The sequence below is a fragment of the Nelumbo nucifera genome, chromosome 4, assembly GCF_055504915.1.
Source record: "Nelumbo nucifera cultivar China Antique chromosome 4, China Antique-T2T, whole genome shotgun sequence".
NCBI classification, from domain to species: Eukaryota; Viridiplantae; Streptophyta; class Magnoliopsida; order Proteales; family Nelumbonaceae; genus Nelumbo; species Nelumbo nucifera.
This window is the reverse complement of record NC_142652.1, coordinates 83,989,352-84,009,850: the sequence shown is the minus strand read 5'-3', so window position 1 is coordinate 84,009,850 and position 20,499 is coordinate 83,989,352. Positions and strand designations below refer to the sequence as shown.

The 20,499-nt window shown below is 40.6% G+C and overlaps 1 protein-coding gene and 1 pseudogene across 1 annotated transcript; one reads left to right on the top strand and one right to left on the bottom strand.

Moving 5' to 3' along the window:
- Positions 1–3,475: 3,475 nt before the first annotated feature.
- Positions 3,476–5,390, top strand: LBO1 (2-oxoglutarate (2OG) and Fe(II)-dependent oxygenase superfamily protein). The gene is made up of 4 exons (XM_010271146.3): positions 3,476–3,860; positions 3,944–4,191; positions 4,300–4,630; positions 4,732–5,390. Exons 1-4 carry the CDS (start codon positions 3,588–3,590, stop codon positions 4,993–4,995), a joined length of 1,116 nt encoding a protein of 371 aa, XP_010269448.1. The 5' UTR covers positions 3,476–3,587; the 3' UTR covers positions 4,996–5,390.
- Positions 5,391–16,422: 11,032 nt separating this feature from the next.
- LOC148800795 (25S ribosomal RNA) lies at positions 16,423–17,433 on the bottom strand (annotated as a pseudogene).
- Positions 17,434–20,499: the final 3,066 nt, after the last annotated feature.

Below are 20,499 nucleotides of genomic sequence, written 5' to 3'. Positions count from 1 at the left end.
CTTTCGGCTTGGGTTCCCTTATCATCCAAGCAAGCTAGGAAAAGTTTAGTTTGAGCAACTCACATCCAGTCAAAGCCAGTAAGCCACCAACCACTAAACTATGTGCTGGAGCCATGCCATTGGATGGGCTTTGGTACTACCCACTGAACCTCGCAATGGTGGGCCCACAGGTGATGGACGTCCGGATTTGAAAACCCTTGGACTGGAGCCCGTGAAACCAGTCATAGGCCCACGTGTAATGCAAAGAAAAAAAGGAGAGAGAGAGAGAGAGAACAAGTGGTGAAAGAGACAGACAAGTGATCTATCTGAACAAAAGGGGGCATCTTGGGTCTGAGTGTGGGGTCCCATATCACGCAAGTCTCTTCCATCTGCAGAATAAATTGGATCACAACATAAGTTTTATTCTGAGTCTCAAAACCCTAAACTGCACTGGACATATGGCCTGTTTGGTAGAGCCCAGATCATCATTCAGGTTCGCCTATGCCCCGAGACCTATCCCAAATGGAAATGGAAATCTCTTTACAAAAGAAGACAAGACATGATTAACTAAAGGTTCCAACCATATCAAGAATCTGGTACCAACCAATTCTTCTGATGCAGCATTGAAGGCCGGAAGCTGTCTTCTTACATGAGACTGATGTCAATGAATAATTCTCTTATGAAGTGGCTCTTAACTGGGGGAAGGGAAACCCTTCTGATATCAGATAGCAACCTACTTAGTATCTATAACCTTTTCTGTATTTTCATATGTCCCATCTGATTCCAATCCACTGGTGAGAAGTCTCATTGTGTGAGGTCCCACACATAAAATTGTGCCCCCATCCCAAAATAAAAATAAAATTAAAATAAAGAAAAGATAGTACAATTCCTCTCTCAGTCTCGTACAATGCCTATCTCAACCTGGAATAACCTTCTCCAAAGCAAACGTGTTGAAGAAAATGGAAACCCTAATCCATGGTCTTTATCTGCAGAGAGGGAGAGAATGGATGGACCTGAGTGTCTAAAGCTATTGCTTTTCTATCTTCTCTTCTCTTTTAGTACAAGGGCTTGTCTGGATTTTCTCATTAGACACTGATCTCAATTTTTGTTTCCTCTCTGTTTCTCTATCCAAATTAAAGGAGACAACCCATTAATAGACAAGCATATCTTCCTTGTCCAAGATAAAGTGGAAGTGGAGGGTCCAAACAACCTAAGAATCCTGTAACTTGGCAATCAAAGTTATCCTCATTTCTCACTACCTTTGGAGCAGGTCATCAACTGAGGCAAGCAACCAAAGTATCAGTGTTTTAAAACCTGACCTGAGCAGGAGGTTAAATTAAAATGTTACTACAAAACAACAGAACGACCAACTGAACGGGTCAGACGGATCAATATCAACAATTTAACTGTTGACTGAATAAATAACTAATAACTTAGAGGTTTTACTTCTATAATTTAATGAAATTTGCAGTCACAATGTATCAATGTTTTCTCACAATAATCGTTTTAATTTGCAATATATTTTATATACCTGTTAGAGAAGAAAAACCTATATAGCATTTATTAAAAAAAAAAGAAAAACCTATATAAGGACCTTGCCCAACACCTTAAGCTTTTAAATTGAATAGTCCATGCCCCCATTATAATTAGGCTAAATTGCTGAAACATCCCATGAAGTTTTTGACCGTTGCTGAAACTTTCCCTGAACTATATTAATTGCAATCACCTCCCCTGAGCTATCTAATACAGTTTCAAGTAGACCCCCCTCTGGTAGAATCTTCTTAAAAAATGCATTAAAATGTCCAAAATACTCATGTAGTTATTATTGAAGTTGGTTTCTACTGAAAGAAAAAGCAATACAAACTTTACTATTGCAGCTTTACCTTGGAGTGATTGATATGAAGGGCAAATTTGAAAAAATAAATCAATTTCAGTGAAGAGAAATTTTGGAAGATGAATGTTTTTGTTAAAAGTAGCAGCATGAGTATTTTGGACATTTTCATGCATTTTCCTAGAAGATTTTACTAGAGGGGGTCTACTTGTAACTATGCCAGAAAGTTCAGGGGAGGTGATTGCAATTACCAAGTTTTAGGGGAGGTTTCAACAACAATCAGAAACTTAAGGGGAGATTTCAAAAATTTGCCCTTATAATTAATTAAGTTTCAGCACAGACCAAGGTATGAGTGGGCCTGTATTCAGCACAAGCCCAATGGACTTTTGCATGAGGGGACATTCTATGACTCACTCAATGACAACTAGGGGTGTCGATGGACTGGTTTTGGGTTGGACCCAATTCAAATCAAAATCAATTTGGACAGATTGAACAGACCAAAAAGACATATTGAATTGGACCAGTTCAGACTTTTAAGGTCCAAAATATTTATTGGATTGGATTGGACCTGATCCATTGGATCAGATCAAACCAATATTAAGTCCATTGATAAAATATAAGAATACAGGTGTCCATGGACCAAGTTTGAATTGCAATAAATCTAAATTAAAAACCAGATTGGACAGTCCAGACATTGAATTGGACTGGTCCAAAATGGTTCAAACTTCAAAGTATTCATTGGATTGAATTGGACTCAGTCAAATGGACTCATAATGGACCGGATCAAATTGGACCAAATCTGGTCGAATTGACACCCCCAATGGCAACCGGTTGTAGTAAGAACAAAAGGACAAAAGGAGGGGCCCTTGGTTTCCATACAGGCCTTTCCTGGTCAAGTCTCCCGATGCCACAGTCCACATTCCTAATTCCATTAATTAACTGTTACCCCCATTTCTGCATTCCTAATTCTTCCATCATCTTCAATGCGACAGAGATAAAGGAATCTTCAACTTGGCTAAATAGAACTTTGACTATGAGGAAAGTTTTCAACGATTCATGCATGTTAATTAATTTGTTCTTCCTGACATTACAAGATGGAAGAAGAGATCAAAGATAAAGAGAAAGAAGAAAAAGAAAAAAAACAAGTGAGACGAGAAAACCTTAAAATTTTGATGGTGGTAATATCACTACACTTGGTCTGGTCGGTGTAATGCAATTTGAGAATGGCCCCCTCTCCCTACTAAGCTACCCTAACCACAACCATTCCCAGTACTACCCACTTCTTCCCCCCTTTGGCAAGATTCCAATATTCCATTTCTCCTGATTCTCATCACCTCTTAACTTCATGGGTATGCATGCATGAGTCATATATACATGTCACCATCATCATCATCATCATCAGTTAATGAAATGAGCTAGGTCTTAACCAAGCCAAGAATATGATTCTTCATTCGTCATGATAGACCATATATCTTAATTTAATTACCATGTATTTGGCAACTAAAATGAATCATACGGCCCCAAAAGCGTCTGGCCAATCACCCACTGAAATCCAACGGTCCTTGGGCAAATTACTAAAGTAGTAGTGCATTTACGTGAGCCCATGTAGTCTCTCTCTTGGTTTTCGATTCTATAAATAGACAGACTCGGAGGCTTCTCTTGAATCAGAGCTACTTAATTAGCTTCTGATCAAAAGAAAGGAATCAGATCGAGCTACTAAGAAGAGCTCTTTCAGCCCCATTTTGTTTGTTTGTTTGTTTGCTCGGATTCAACTTCCATGGCTCCTGCACCCAATATTAATCCTCCGATCAACGTTGGCCACATAGATGATGTGCAAGAGCTGCGAAAGACTAAACCAATAACAGTTCCAGAAAGGTACGTCCGCGACATGGCTCAGCGGCCAACGCTAGCCACCTCCTCCCCTTGTTCTTCTTCAGCCATGAGCATTCCAGTGATCGATCTTTCGGAGCTTGTTGAAGGTGGCGAAGATGAAGTGCAGAGAGAAGTACTGAAGCTCGCTTCCTCCTGCGAGGAGTGGGGCTTCTTTCAGGTAAAATGCGACTAACAGCTTACTTATTCCATGTATTTGAAACAGCTTCTGTTGCTTAACAATGCTAAGTTGTACTTCTCTAGGTTATAAACCATGGGATTGATAAGGAGCTGCTGGAGAGTATTGAGAAGGTGACAACAGAATTCTTCATGCTACCACTGGAGGAGAAACAGAAGTATCCAATGGCGCCGGGGACCATCCAGGGATATGGGCATGCATTTGTGTTCTCAGAGGATCAGAAGCTGGATTGGTGCAACATGTTGGCTCTTGGGGTTGAGCCCCACTGCATAAGAAACCCAAAACTATGGCCAACAAACCCACCTGAGTTCAGGTAATGCTTCTGCTGCATGCTAGGATATGATCCATCAGTTCTATCGTTGGTTACTGACTTACAGCAGAACTTCTGCATTGTTGTTCTAAAGCCTGGTTTTGGTTGCAGAGAGACTCTTGAGACATACTCAACGAGTATAAGGAAGTTGTGTCAGACTCTACTGAGATTCATAGCCTTGAGCCTTGGCCTGAACCAAGACAGATTCAATGAGATGTTTGGGGTGACTGTTCAAGCGGTGAGGATGAACTACTACCCACCATGCTCGAGGCCCGACCTGGTGTTGGGTCTGAGCCCCCACTCGGATGGAAGCGCCCTGACTGTGTTGCAGCAGGGAGCAGCTGGTAGCTCAGTCGGGCTTCAAATCCTCAAGGACAACATCTGGGTTCCTGTTCAACCGCTGGAAAATGCTCTTGTCATCAACATTGGTGACACCATAGAAGTAAAAACAACTTCCCCTCAAGTACTTGATTTGTTCAGCTCCATGGATCGATTTCATGGGAAGGTCCATCTGATGAGTTTCTGATTCTGATGACCATACAGGTTCTTACGAATGGGAAATACAAGAGCGTCGAACACAGAGCTGTGACACACAAGGAGAAGGATCGCCTCTCGATTGTAACATTCTACGCACCAGGCTATGAAATCGAGCTTGGCCCTTTGCCTGAATTGGTGGACAAAAACCATCCTTGCATGTACAGAAGATACAACCATGGAGAATACAGTCGCCACTACGTCACCAACAAGCTGCAAGGCAAGAAAACTCTGGATTTCGCCAAGATTCAGACCCAGGTCTCAACCAATTAAGACCCCACATCCCCCATTAGAACTGTGTATGGAGGTATTAGATACTAGCTGCTTCATTATAGGAATTTAATTTGTCTATAGACCTTGTGAATAGAGAAAAGCAAAGAAGAGGTTCTGAACTTTCAGAGATTGAATGAACTAAATATTTGATGTTAGTCTCTCTTGTACATGTCACCAATTAATGGACAATCGTTGGGCCTTGTTTGTATAAAATTTTCTCCTGTTGGGCATGATTTTGATGTTTCTGCTATGGATCGAGATTCTGTAAACGAATGTGAACACAAGGAGAAGTCACTTCTTGTCTTTGACTATTCGTCATTGAGATCGATCTATTCTCCACCATATCAGAAATCTTTCCCCTAAAATCAATATTCAAGGACAAAATGACTGGTGTTCCATTGTTCAAGGGGGATGGAGCTTTTCAATTTCTCAGTAGAGGGGGAGAAAATGTATAGAAGACCCAAGAATCATGTTCAGAGTTCAGACCTAGCAGTTTTTACTGGCTTGAAAGGATTGATTTGTAAAGCAGAATTGAGTTGGGCCCCGGATGATTCTAGGTGAAATGGCATTGAACATGTAACAACTAGATTAGAAAACAAAATTCAAACTTACCTGACCTTTGATGAGAAATTATTATTCTCTGTTGAGTCAAAGCTGCTCAGGCCTACCACAAGCTTCATTTTTTATATTACAAATCAAGAAAATTAAAAAAAGTTAACACTTCATCAGTTGAACTGAGTTGCTAGTGAGTAAAAAGAAAGGACGGCCCCCACCCCCCAAAAAGAGAGAAGAAATCAAAAACAAAAAACATGAAGGGTGGCCAAAATCTAAACAGGAAAAAGGTGACCCAACTCAGAGAGTACCAACAAGGCCTAGATCCCCCACCAAGGAGAAGCACTTACTAGTTACTACAGACACCCATTTAAAACCGGATCGAACAAGAACCGTTTTGGGTCTGTTTTTCGGGTCAAATGGTCTAACCTTCCAGTGTGAATGGACAGCCAGTTTTGACAAAAACAAAATAAAAAATTATAAAAAACAAAAGTAGCTAAAAACCGTTGTCTTGGTCAGCGGTTCATTGACCAAATCAACAATTTTTGGCCAAAAGGCTGTTTCAGGGTCTGGTTAGATGACTGATTCCTGATTTTTCCGGTCTAACTATCCCATCCAATTTGGTTTTAAAAACACTGAGCATAGGCCCACCCATGCCTTGTACCTAAAGTAGTCTGTGCTCGCACCGTTACTCACAGTCATGCATTGGGAATATCTCCGTATACTTGTATGCAGGAGATATTCCCAATATAAAGCTGCAAGGGACTGTGAGAACACCATACTCACAACACCACGTTGCAGCGATGGAACAGGTGATGTTTCTTTGTCAGTTTTTCACTGTGCATATCTCTTCGTATTTCAGGTGCTTTTGGTTCTTCAAATTAATCTCAACTCACTCATGTTAACCTTCCCAGGTATGTGTTCCTAGCTTATTTGAGTCAGTTTTCATACAAAGAATGTCCAACTATTCATTTGAGTTGATTTGGTAGCAAAATTATAGTGAAAGGGAATCGTTCTTCGCTACTGTGGTCGAATAAACCAGTTTCTGGGTGCCTCGCTCCATACCCAAAACCAGATCCAAGTAGAACTATTATGATGTCGGTCTACCTAGCGTTTTGGACCGTTTTTGATCCAAACCCAACCGAAATGGTTTATTCAACCATTGATTAGTTAATTAATGTTAAATAAATGTAATTAGTGAAATTTTTGAATAATTTTTAATATTATTAACTTACCACAAATTAGCAAAAATCATAAATAATCATCATTATATACTTACTACAAATTATCAAATTAGTTGTAGTTAATGAAATTAATAGTACTTAGCGAAATATCCACTATTTTAGTTTTAGTAACTACTTACTATTATAAACCCAGTTCGGTTGAATCCCAACATACACTCACCGACCATTGTTCCCAAGTAAGTCAATCTCATATCTAATGGTTTCTCAGGCTGTTTTTGGGTTTCTCACATCCATTTACTTGATCTGAAGGTACTAAGTCCTCTGAAAAAACTCATCTTCAGCACCACTACACCATTCACATATGTCGTGTTCGCTCTTTCGAGTGAACACTGTAGATGCGGATCGGGTGAAGTAGGTTAAATGGATTGGGTATGGGTCAGGTATGATCGGTTTTCTCATATCCAATTCAAGCCCGACCCATGTGACTTAAGTGACTTTGCTTTATTTATGCTTCAATTAAATCGATTAGTTATTAATCATTGACTAATAAACTGACTAATTATTAATTATTGACTGATTACAGCAAATAAATACCGTAAAAATTATTAATTATTGACTAATTACAGTCATATGGGTCGGTTCCTCTCCTTCCCATATGACTTACCATTAATATTTATGGAATATGACTGTTTATAACTTCTAATTAATATTAGTACTTATTGACTAATTACCATATTTTACAGTATACTAAGAATTAATATTACTGAATTTTGCTGTTATAAAATTAAAAAGCTAACAAAATCATTTGAAACTTAATTATTATTAATTTAAAAATTATTACAATTAGGAATGCCACAATTCTCCTTCTTCGAGTGCAATTTGGGTGGGTTGGGCTGGGTGACCCTAAGTCTCAAACCTTAAACTCAGGCTTGGGCCAACTCAAGGTCAAGCCCAAGTTTACCAACCCAAGCTTAACCCAACACATCTCGGGTTGGACTTGGGCGTGTTAACCTCTGTAACCCAATTATCGGGTAGAATAGATTGATAATATGTAGATATGTATGTATATCATAAAACATTGGGCATGCTTAGATTGGTTGGGTCGGGTTAGGCTTGGGCTATCTAAGGCCCCAAGACCCTAAACCTAAGCCCAACCTAAGTTTAGGTTAGGCCTTAGTTCTTTGGCCCAAGCCTAGCTTTGAAGTCCAAAAACTCAAGCCTAACCTGTGCAAAATCTCTGGTTGAGTCGGGTTGGGCTCGGTTTAGGCCCACCCAACTTGCACCTCTAGATCCTTTTGCTTCAATTTCTTTGAACAAAGCTCGTGCATCGCATGGGTTTGAAAATTTATTTTAATAATACTGAAAATTACTGTTTAATATTACTGAATTCTACTATTATAAAATAAAAAAAAAAATAACAAAATCATTTGAAACTTAATTATTATTAATTTTAAATCCCTAATCCATTTAAAAATATCAAAAATCATCATTAAATAAAAATTTAGTAAAAGTTAAAACAGTCTGATAAAAGTTAAAAACTAATACAATTAGGAATTTCACAACGCTCCTTCTTGGAGTACAACTTGGGTGGGTTGGGCTTGGGTTGATCCTACATCTCAAAACTTGAGTCAGGCTTGGCCCTACTCAAGGTTAAGCCCAAATTTACGAACCCAAGATTAACCCAATACACCTGGGATCAGGCTTGGGCATGTTGAGCTTTGTAGCCCAATTTTCAGGTAGAATAAATTGATAACATGTAGATATGCATATCATAAAATGTTGGGCATGCTTAGATTGATTGGAACGGGTTGGGCTCAGGCTACCCGAGGGCTCAACCCAAGCCCAACCTGTTAGTCCTAGGTTTTTTGGCCCAAAGCCCAACTTGATGCTAAAAAACTCAAGCCCAACATGGGCAAAAACTCTAGTTGAGTCGAGTCAGGCTCAAGTTGGGCCCGCCCAAATTGCACCTCTAGCTCCTTTTGCCTCAATTTCTTTTAACAAATCCCGTGCATTGCACAGGTCCGCACTAGTTAGAACTTAAAAACTCATGGCTTTCAAACATTATCATCTTTCCATAGCTTTCAAAATTCAATAATTTATTCATTTTCTTCTCGCCATCGTTATCGCAAAAACATCCACTCGGGGAGTTTCTTTTGGTGATGTTAGCAATGAAGCCAATGTTTTCCAACTGATTCAACTCCTTTAGAAAATGGTTGCTTGGCTTCCCCTGTTGAAGACCTCTTTTGGATCGCAGTATCGGGGGTCTGTTTTCAATATTTCAAAGAAAGTATAATGGTCACCCATTATGATCAATGGTTGACTTTTCATGTTTTTAAAACCGGACTGGATTGCACAGTCGAACTAGAAAAACTGAGAACCAGTCAAGTAACCATTCTATTTCACCTTAAAACCACTTTTTATTCAAAAACCTTTGATTTGGTTAGCGATCCGTTGATTTGGATGATCGAACCGTCAACCCGAACAACGGTTTTTGACTGTATTTGTTTTTTTTTTAAGTAGGAACAAGTCATCCATTCAAACTAGACGGCCAACAGTTTGACTCAGGAACCGGTCCCATAATGATACCCTGTCCTATCCGGTTTTAAAAACCTTGCAATGGATCTCCAATATTAGCTGTTTGAAGAAGATATAATTGCTATGTGTGATGTATACTTCAAAAGACATCCAAATGCATTTTGGATCGACTTTGGTGACTTCCAATTTGCATCTTAGTTCTCCAATCCTATCACGTCTAACATGAAGATACAAAGGATTTCAAGTAATGCTATAGGTCGGTTGTAAAGGATTTTTGAATATTTTTATTTTAATTATGGAGTAGATACTCAAACTTATAGGGTAAAACAAGGTTGCAAGTGAAAAGGGGTAAAACAAGGTTGCAAGAAAATAGGGTAGTAAAAATAGGGTTTTAAAAAATTTAGATAGGTCATTTGATGTCACATGTTAACCAGTGTTAACATTTTAATAATAGAGGGTATGTTTAAGTCTAAGTGGGTCAATCCACAAGGTATTAAGTCTATTTGAAAAATTCAGGGTATGTTTAAGTGAACTTATGAAAATTTAGGGTAAATTTAATTAATTATAACGAGGGTGACAAGAACATTAGACAACTTGATCAAATACACTCCAAATAAACTACCTACAAACAGTTCCCACAGGCTCTAATACCATCTCAAGGAACTATTCAACCTAAAAGTTTAAGATGTTAGGTGAGGTCTTTGAATATGTTTTTATTCAATAGAAAAAAAAACCATTATTTTGATTTGCATATTATGTAACTTGGGGTTAAGAAAGAGTCGAGCAACAAAATTGAAACCATGGTTTCTGAACCATCGTTGACCTAGACGGTCGGACCATTCAGCCCAAAAACCATCCAATCAACTAGTTCCGTTTCACCTCTAACCTGGTCATTTGTCAAAAAATATTGACTTGGTTAGCAACCCGTTGGCCTGGACAATCAAATCGTCAACCAGTTCGGTTGTTCACGTCCCTTGCACCACGACACATGACATGGGGCACCACATGCAATCAGCGATGCACACCCACTTGCACCGTGACACAACACGGGGGCACCATGTGTAGTAAGCCATGTACACCGCCTAGCACCATAGGGCACCAATTGTATTGTGATTGTGGGTGTGCTCATCCGGTGTACAATGATGCACAACATGCGGAACGATGTCAAATCAGCCATGCACACTCACTTGCACCATGACAGAGTACGGGAGCACCATGTGTAGCTTTTATACACAAACACTTGCACCATGACACACCACAAAGGCACCCTGTACAATTAGATGTGCACACGCACATGCACCATGACATGGCACAGGGGAACCCTGTGCAGTCGAAAGCACGTGCACGCACACACATGCAGTTGGCCGTGCATGCGCACACAAGCACTGCATTGTCATAAGGGAAGCTTGCCAAAGTGCCATCAGTGTGTCAATGTATGCGTCTTGGGTGGGCTATTGTATTCATTTTGTATGGGGGTATTGCCAATGGCATTCTTATAAATAGTAGTATGATTTTTCAAGCATGTGATGTAATCTTTTGTCACTTTCCCAAAAGCTTAAGCTATTCTTTGAGGGGAGGTAGGTAGTTGAGTAGAACTAAGACGTTTTAGGTTAAGCACGCTTCTCGACACTAAACTATGTACTTGTGCTTCCCATTTTTAATGCAAATACAAAGTGCATTTTAACTAATTTGTGTGCCACCATTATTGCTCTTGTTGCTTGTTTCCTAGTTTGTAAGCTTGCTCGACCCAATCAAGCACCGCATGGGGCCTCGTTGACTAGCCCCGTGACAATTAGTATCAAAGCACGATTCCCTCCTACTTGCCACAATGAGATCCGTCCCATGACGTGCCCGACATTGCTTCTAGCAAGATGAAGAAGCAAGAGGTCCATGATGAAATACAAGAAGGGATCTCATAGGCGTATGAGCCTGACGACGAACCTAAAGGCAGCTTAGCCAAAGATAATGCCATGGTGTCCAAATCTACCAAGCATGAGAAGTCCATCGCTAAGCTCGCAAACATAGACAAGCACATCGTGCAATGAGATGTAGCTGTAGGTGAAGCTTGTGACCATGTTGATGAGCTCCACCTTAACTTGGAAATCCTAGCAGTTGTAGTCGAAAGAATGGAGGAGTGCTCCAATGAAATGTCCAATACATCGAGCAGCCCCCTAGAAGGCTTAGTCGCATGCCTTCAAGCTCAGCTTGAGGACCTGAAGGGTGAGGTGACCCTTTTGAAGAAGTTGATGATCAGTGCTGCCAATGTGTCGACCGCTCCAACACCTCCCAACATCAAAGTTGGTGAGCCTAACCCTTACCTAAGGGCCCGAGATGCCCCGGATCTTGACAACTTCCTATGGCAAATGGAATAATATTTTTCTACCATTGAACTAATTGAGGAGGTGACCAAGGTTCACACTGTTGTTATGAATCTTACTAATGTTGCTATGCTATGGTGGCACAGGAGATGTGCCGATGCAAAGCGAGGCCTATGATCTATTGAAACTTGGGCCATGTTTAAGAGCGAGATAAAACACCAATTCTATCCAGAGAACATGGAGTACCATGCCCACAAAAATTTTAAGAACTTGAAGCACACAGACTCATTGCATGAGTATGTGAAAGAGTTCTTCGCCCTGATGCTTGAGATCACTGGAATGTCAAACAAGGACTTGCTTTTCAACTTCATGTACAACCTTTAATAGTGGGTTGAACTCAAGCTTCAACGACGAAGTGTGAATGACCTCGCCACAGCCATGGTAGCTGTTGAACAATTAGTGGACAACAGAAGACCAAACAAAGATGGCCCTAGGCCCAACAACTTCTAGGGCCAAGGCAAGCCAGAAGGAGGAAAGAAGCCTTATTTTACCCTAAAGGGACCTACAAGGTATAATAATCCTAATGATGTGAAAGGGTAGACGAAGCTCAAGGGGGAGTCTAGCTTCAGAGGTGGAAATTTCACCAAGAGACCCCCTCTATCACCATGCTTCTTTTGCGAAGGCGAACACTGGACAAGGGAGTGCCCAAGTCAAGAAAAGTTGAATGCTCTTCTTGCAAAGCTCAGTGATGACAAGCACAATGACTAAGACAAGGAGAGAGAATAACCAAGGAAGGGGGGCCTAAAGAGAGTCAATGCCTTGAAGAAGGTGACCACCATGAAAACTTGAAAGGCCACATCGAAGGGGTTAATGTACATTGGGATATCCATAAATGGGAAACCCACAAAAGCCATGGTTGACACAAGTTCTACCCACAAAGAAGCAAGGTGGTTGAAGGCGGTGAATTCTAATGCCAAACTCATCCAGGGGGTGACCCGTGGAGTAGAACTACAAGTGGGTGATTGGAAAGGGCTTGTTGATTTGCTAGTAGTTCCTATGGATGACTTCTGGGTTGTTTTGAGCATGGACTTCCTAACACATGTGAAGGCGGTGCCCATGCCCTTTCTTAACTTAGTGTGCATCTTTGAGGAGCCATCACCTTGTGTGGTACCAATTATGCATGGTGTTGGTCAGCCTAACAAGAAACTATCAGCCTTGTAGCTTTGGAATGGTATTTAGAAGGGTGAAGCTACCTACCTAGCCACAATGGTGAGTGTTAAACCCCAAGAGGTGGTCCCAAGGAGTGTATCTCCAAAGATCATGACCATTTTGGGGGAATTTAGTGATGTTATGCCACCACAACTTCTAAAGACATTACCACCAAGGCAAAAAGTTGACCACAAGTTCGAGCTTGAACCAAGTTCCAAGCCGCTAAATCGCCCTCCAAACCACATGCCTCTTCCAGAACTTGTCGAGCTAAGGAAGTAGGTGAATGAATTGTTAGAAGCTGGGTTCATTCAACTTTCCAAGGCCCGTTATGGAGCCCTAGTCTTATTTTAGAAGAAACATGATAGCTCACTCCGCCTTTACCTAAACTATCAGGCTTTGAACAATCTCACAATCAAGAACAAGTATCACATTCCTTTGGTTGTTGACTTGTTCGACCAATTGACCCATGCTAAGTACTTCACAAATTGGACCTTTGCTCGGGTCATTATCAAGTTCGTGTTGCTGAAGGTGATGAACACAAGACCACCTGTGTCACCAGATATGGATCCTTAGAATTCCTTGTCATGCCTTTTGGTCTCACCAATGCCCCGACCACATTTTGTACATTCATGAATTGAATTTTCCATCATTATCTTGATTAATTTGTTGTTGTCGACATAGATAATATTGTAATTTATAGTAGTTCACTAGAAAAACATGTTGACCACCTCCGCATTGTATTCCAAGTATTGCGGGAGAACCACTTATATGTGAAGAAGGAAAAGTGTTCCTTTGACAAAGAGGAGGTGGCCTATGGCACGTCATTTGCTCGGGCACCGTCAACATGGACCCCGCCAAAGTCAAGCCCATTCAAGATTGAGAGTCCCCTACCACGACGATAGATCATCGATCCTTCTTGGGGCTTGTCAACTATTACTGTAGATTCATACCAAGCTACTCAGCTCAGGCTGCCACATTAACTAATCCCTTGAAGAAGACAAGTGCATGGCGATGGGCAAAAGCATGCCAACTAGCCTTTGAATATTTGAAGAAGATCATGTCAGAAGAACCAGTGTTGATCCTACCTCAGACTTTGTTATTGTGGTCATATTGATGCAAGAGGACAACCCAGTTGCTTTTGAGAGTCGTGATCTCAATGAGGTTGAGCGAAGATACATTGTACAAGAGGAGATGACAACCATTGTGCATTGCTTCCACACTTGGCAACATTATCTTCTTGGCTTCCACTTTGTGATGAAAATGGACAACATAGCCACCTACTATTTCTAGTCTTGAAAGAAGTTAAGTCTAAATCAGGCACGTTGGTAGGACTTTTTGGCCGACTATGACATGACTCTAGAGTACAAGCCGGGACTGACGAACAAGGTTACTGATGCCCTTAGTAGGAAAGCATAATTAGTCGCTTCTCCTTAACCAAACCATCTGCGTGCCAAGTTACAGTGGACCTCAAGGATCGCATTCGAGAAGGCCTCAAGAAGGCCCCCCTTTCTAGCAATATGATGCAAGTTGCATGTGAAGGGAAGACTCATCGGTTCTGGGTTGAAGATGATCTTCTACTTACTCGAGGTGGTCAAATGTTTGTTCCCCGGGATTATGATCTATGGAAGAAACTTCTGCGTGAGTGCCATGATAGTCTTTGGGCTGGACATCCAGGTTGGCAGTGCACCCTTGCCTTACTGTAGCATACTTATTATTGACCTCGCATGGAGGATGGCATGAGGGAGTAAACGAGAACTTGCTTGATTTGGTAATAGGATAAGCCAAATCATCAGAAGCCCATGGGCCTGCTCCAGCCAGCCATTGCCTGTACTCACACGCCCTTAGGAGACTGTTTCTAGGACTTCACCAATAGTCTAACCAAGGTCGGAGATTATGCCTCCATACTTGTGGTTGATAGGTTCTCTAAGTATGCGACTTTCATCCCAACACCCAAGGCATGCATAGCAAAGGAGACAACATACTTATTTTTCAAGCAAACTGTTAAGTATTGGGGCATGCCACAGAACATTGTCAATGATCGTGACCTCCGTTTCATCAACGCCTTCCAGACAGAACTTTTCAAGCTCATGGGATCACAATTGAACTTCTCCAGCAGTAGCCAACCAAAGTCAAATGAACAAACTAAGAGAACAAACTCCCTCCTAGAAGAATATCTTTGGCACTTCGTTCCAACCAATCAAAAGAATTGGGTACACCTCTTGGACATCGCACAAATCTCCTACAATGCACAGAAGAGTTCGATTGAAGCCATAACTGGCCAATTGTCGTAGTGCCTATACAACGTAGCTATTGAGTACCAAGGAAGAAGCCCAAAAGCTTTCACCAATGATTGGAAAGAAAACCTTGACCCTACCTGAGCATTCCTAGAGAAAGCTTCTAAAAGAATGAAGAAATGGACAAACCAAGGTAGAAGACCAAACCACTTCCAAGTAGGTGACCTAGTAATGTTCAAACTCCACCCAAACAACCTTGACCTTTTTAGGAGAATACACCCTGATCTTGTAAGAAAATATGAAGGGCCTTGCGAGATTGTTTCCCAAATACGACAAACTGCCTACTACCTCAATCTACCCTCATGGATAAGAGTTCAACCTGTTTTCCATGCTAGTCAACTTAAGCCTTATCATGTAGACACTGTTGATAACACCTAGAATCAACCTCATCGACCTCCACTTTCATTTCAACCACCAAAAACCTGCAAGGTAGTCTCCATCTATGGCCATAGAATATCCCCTCTACCTAGACACCTCGGTGAGAATATCTAGTGAAGTGGTTCGAGCCTGGTGAAGAAGAAAGTTGGAAGCTTGCTAGAGACCTTCTGCCTTTTGCCAACAAAGTTGAAGAGTACTTGAAGAAACGATCTCCGAGGACGTAGGTCGAATTGGGCAAGGGAGACTGTCACAAGGGAAGCTTGTTGAAGTGCCTTCACCGTGTCAATGTATGTGTCTTGGGTGGTCTATTGTACTCTTTTGTATGGGGGTTTTGCTAATGGCATTCTTATACATAGTAGTATAATTTTTCAAGCATGTGATGTAATCTTCTGTTACTCCCCCAAAATCTTAAGCTACTCTTGAGATGACGTAGGTAGCTGAGTGGAGCTAAGACGTTTAAGGGTTAAGCACGAGATCCCCGCGACACTAAACTATGTGCTTGTGCTTTCCATCTTTAATGCAATACAAAGTGCATTTTGACTAATTTGTGTGTCATCGTTGTTGCTCTTGTTGCATGTTTCCTTGTTTGTAGGCTTGATCATCCAATCGAACATCGCATGAGGCCTCGTTGACTATCCCCGTGACAGCATGCAATCAACCGCACACCCACTCACACCATGGTACCCTTGTGTGCCTTGTGCAATCAACCAATTGGAGGGGGCTGGGGGAGGCTAGCACTGATACCCTTTGTGGGGATGTGGTGGATGTGGATCCATGGGATATGAAAGGTTGTTGTGATGAGATAGATTTTAATAAGCGGGCTATGTTGAACAAAAGAGGGAAGGACTTGGTCCTTGGCACACGTCGATACAAGGGGAGGGACTTTTGTTGTACACTCATTACTCAGGGCAGGGGAGGAACGAATCGTTATAGGATATGAAATGTGAAAGGAGGGATTAATCGATGTGATAAAGGAATTCATTTCAATGGATCATGGCAGCAAGGTCACTCTGATACTTACAATACCCCATCGCATATTTAAGTTGTCTGCAAAGGATTCTACCCATCGTCCGATAGGAATTGCGCTTCACGGTGGCCCATGTAGCTCGTCCGTCACAAGGGCTTAACCAATGGAACGTGCCTTTGGGGGCCTAGAGGCCCCTACTATGGGTTACGAATCAGGCGGAAAGTGCACACATTGCATGTTTAGCCAAGATTCTGACTTAGAAGCATTCAATCATAATTTGACCCACGATAGCTTCACGCCATTGGCTTTTCAACCAAGCACGATGACCAATTGTGTGAATCAACGGTTTATCTCATACTAGGTTGAATTACTATCATAACACTATCATCATTAGGGTAACATTAACCTATCTCACAACAATCTAAACCTATCTCACATTCCCTATTGGTGGGTGAACAATCCAACACTTGGTGAATCTACTTCGCAATGATAGGAAGAACTGACATTGAAGGATAAAAAAGCAATGTCGCTATAAATGCTTGGCTGCCACAAGCCAATTATCCTTGTGGTAACTTTTCTAACACCTCTAGCTTCAAATTCTAAAGGTCTAAATGACCAATAGGCCACACTTTCATTGTTTGTATTCATACTAGAAATCGGAATCAAACAAGCTTTTACTCTTTTGTTCCACATGAGATTTCTGTTCTTGTTGAGCTCATCTTATGACACTTGTGTTGTCTTTTAACAAATGTGCCGCCCTAGCCAAACTCCCCACCTGACAATGTCTTCCACCCAAATCGGCCCACCGAGGCAAGCCTTGGGTCCAAAAGGAAGGGTGATGCCCCCCACCTTCGACTAACGGAATAAGTAAGTAAAATAACATTAAAAGTAGTAGTATTTCATTTCTGCCCAAGGGCTCCCACTTATCCTATACCTCTCAAGTCATTTCACAAAGTTGGATTAGAGTCAAGCTTATCAGGGTCTTCTTTCCCCGTTATTTTGCCAAGCCCATTCCATTGGTTGTGGTTTCATTGGATAGTAGATAGGGGCGGTGGGAATCTGGTAAATCCATTCATGCACATCACTAATTAGATGACAAGGCATTTGGCTACCTTAAGAAACTCATAATTGTACCAGTTCTAAGTCGAATGTTTGGTGCTCAAGGGCGGCCCCCGAGGGAGCCGTTCCTAGTCCCCCTCCCCGATTAGTACACGACGACCCACTCTCATCGCGAGAGCAACTCGAATAGTCTACCAACATGAGATGGGTTTGGGATGAGACCCTCATGCCCAACTCGAACAGCTTGACCCACTCTCACCACTAACGTGCTTTGCGTACGCCTTCAAGCAACCACTTCCCTAAACCAACAATGCATCAATGACACACAAAATGGCCAAGGAAAGCAGCACTCAAAAGCCCCACTAAGCATGGAAGCAACAATCAATCCAAATTGAATATAGGACAAAACAACCTCCAAAAAGGACTAGAGGTCGCAAGCAATGCAAAAAATGCCACCCATGCTGCACTATGCCAACTCATTTGAGGTCCCCAAGACTGGATTTGAGAGGCTAAAGAACTTGTGAAAGGACAAATTGGTTTAGGCACATGACCATGAATCAAGATATGCATGGGAAGGAACTGGGTATAGGGACTAGGCATTGACAAAAGTCTCACAAGTGCATTGCGTTCAATGAAACAAGTCCAAGTGGATATAAATAAAGTATAAAAATATGACTTAATGCTTTAATAGGAAGCTGTACATAGAAATAAGTGTTAACACAGATATAAATATAACTAGAGAACTTCACTAATAATGATTTAATCAATGTTTTATCTTATAAAGAAATTTAGGCATTGATTGAACCGATTATATTAGATTCTAGTTATGGTGTTTTGTCCCAATTAGTAATTCGGTTGGGACTGTTCTTGTTGTTCGGAATCGATTCAGATTTGAATTGATAATGTAATTAATAATATATAAAAGGCTTCCAAGTTCTTTTGTAATTTTTGCTATACTTTATGTTTAAAAGGGTAATTTTAATAAATAGTATATAAGATCATTTTTCTTAAAAGCAAATGTTTTATTAATATATAAACACTCTACCATATTTACTGTCATTTTTATTAAGGTTATATTATCAAAAATATAGTTATAAATTATTATTATGATAGGTAATTATATATACGAAGTATAATTAGGTCTAATCGGGTCAGACCCCATTGTCCCAATGGTTCTAAACTTCTAACTACTAAGACCCTGTTTGATGATTAAGTACTTGTTGCATAAGTACTTCTTACAAGTATTTACTTTAACAACTACTTAAGGTTGTTTGGTAATACACTTTCCAAATCACTTATTATGTTTTTAAGCACTTATTGGGATGGGGATGTTTGGTAAGCTACTTTCCCCGTAAGGGTTTATATTGACACAAATGACAATTTTAGCTCTCATTTCACTCATACATTATACTGCTTTTCACATGTTATGGTATACATTTTAATTGAGAGTCCACATGGACCCACACGTGAATCACCATGTGGACCCAATAATAATAATAATAATTAGTAATCATAATAATAATAAATAATACTAAAATAACAATTATAAATAATCCTAATAAATAATAAATAATCCTAGTAATAATAAATACTCTGGCCTCCCTCTCCATCTCATACTTCTTCCTTTTCTTCTTGAAACCCCCCCCCCCGAAATCCACTGTTCATCATCTTCCTCATGACATAGAACCAACGGCAGCAATGAATCCATTCCGATCTCCACCTCCAATCTCTCATATCTCTTTTTTCTCCCACACCATCTCTCTTTCTTCTTCTTTTTTTCTTCTTCTTCTCCTTGGTCTTCACTCTTTCCCTTTCCTTGTTCATCATCGTCGTTGCAGCGGCGGGTTGAATCCAGCAATAGTGGTGAGTGGCGGCGTTGAACAGGAACGATGACTAAGGAAGAGAAAACAGATTTGCGATCCCAGAGTTCGATCTTGGTGGCAAGGATGAGGACTGAGGAAGAAAAAAATAGGAACGGTGTGATCTGCAAAATTATTAGGGACTGGTTCAAGTGTAGATCTGCGAAAACCCAGAAAAAATTAACCTCTTGTCACCGGTTAGTTCGTGTGTAGATCTGCGGAAAAAAAAAAAAAAAAACAGACAGTTTTTTGTAATGCCTACAAGCGCACCGGTTAGTTCAAGTGTAGATCTGTGAAATTTACAGTTCTAATTGCATATTTTTCATAGTGAAAACTGAAACAGAAAATTATGAACAAAATTCAATTTTCATTGTTAAATTGTTTTTGGCATTCAGTAATGTTAAAAAACCGATATAAATTAAATACATCTACTAAATCGTTTTGGATATGAATACCAATCAATCTCTTCTATGTCACAAGTCACAACGATTAAGGGATGCATAATTCGATTTCCAGGCGACCTCTTGACAAAAGCCAAAAGACTTGTTTCTAAAAAAACAATAGTAGCTTCAACATGATTACTAGTAAACCGAATCAATTTGTGTTGGATGAAATGAAAAATAAGCCCAAATAATTTGTAAGTTTGAAAAGCTCAACCGTGAACTAACAACCTAACCTAGATTAAATGCCTTGTTGTTACGAAAAAGATTCTCAACTTCGAGGTATTTTGGTCTCAATCAAGAGATTCCCCCCACTGAGTACCAAATCGTACAAGAGATATTCATGGACTAGGAATCAAGTTCATAGCACTCTAGAGTAGAACATGGACGGCTGTTTTTCTGAATTCGGATTCAATCGTCACAAAATCCAAATTCGTCTACACGGTGTATCAACGACCAATGCAACCCAAAATACACATGGAGTGGTGGAAAAGGCACATGCCCGGTGTTCTACATCTACCTGAATCTGAATGGGTACACAGGTCCTGACAGAAGATAACAAATACAAAAGCGCCGAATCGCCGACAGAACTTCTAAGGCCCACCGACATCTTAAGTTCATATTACAGACCAGACTCGTAGAAAATCAACATAAGGTCTAGTCTCTAGAGCGAATGGACAAACAATTAATTACCCTCACTGGCCTGAGA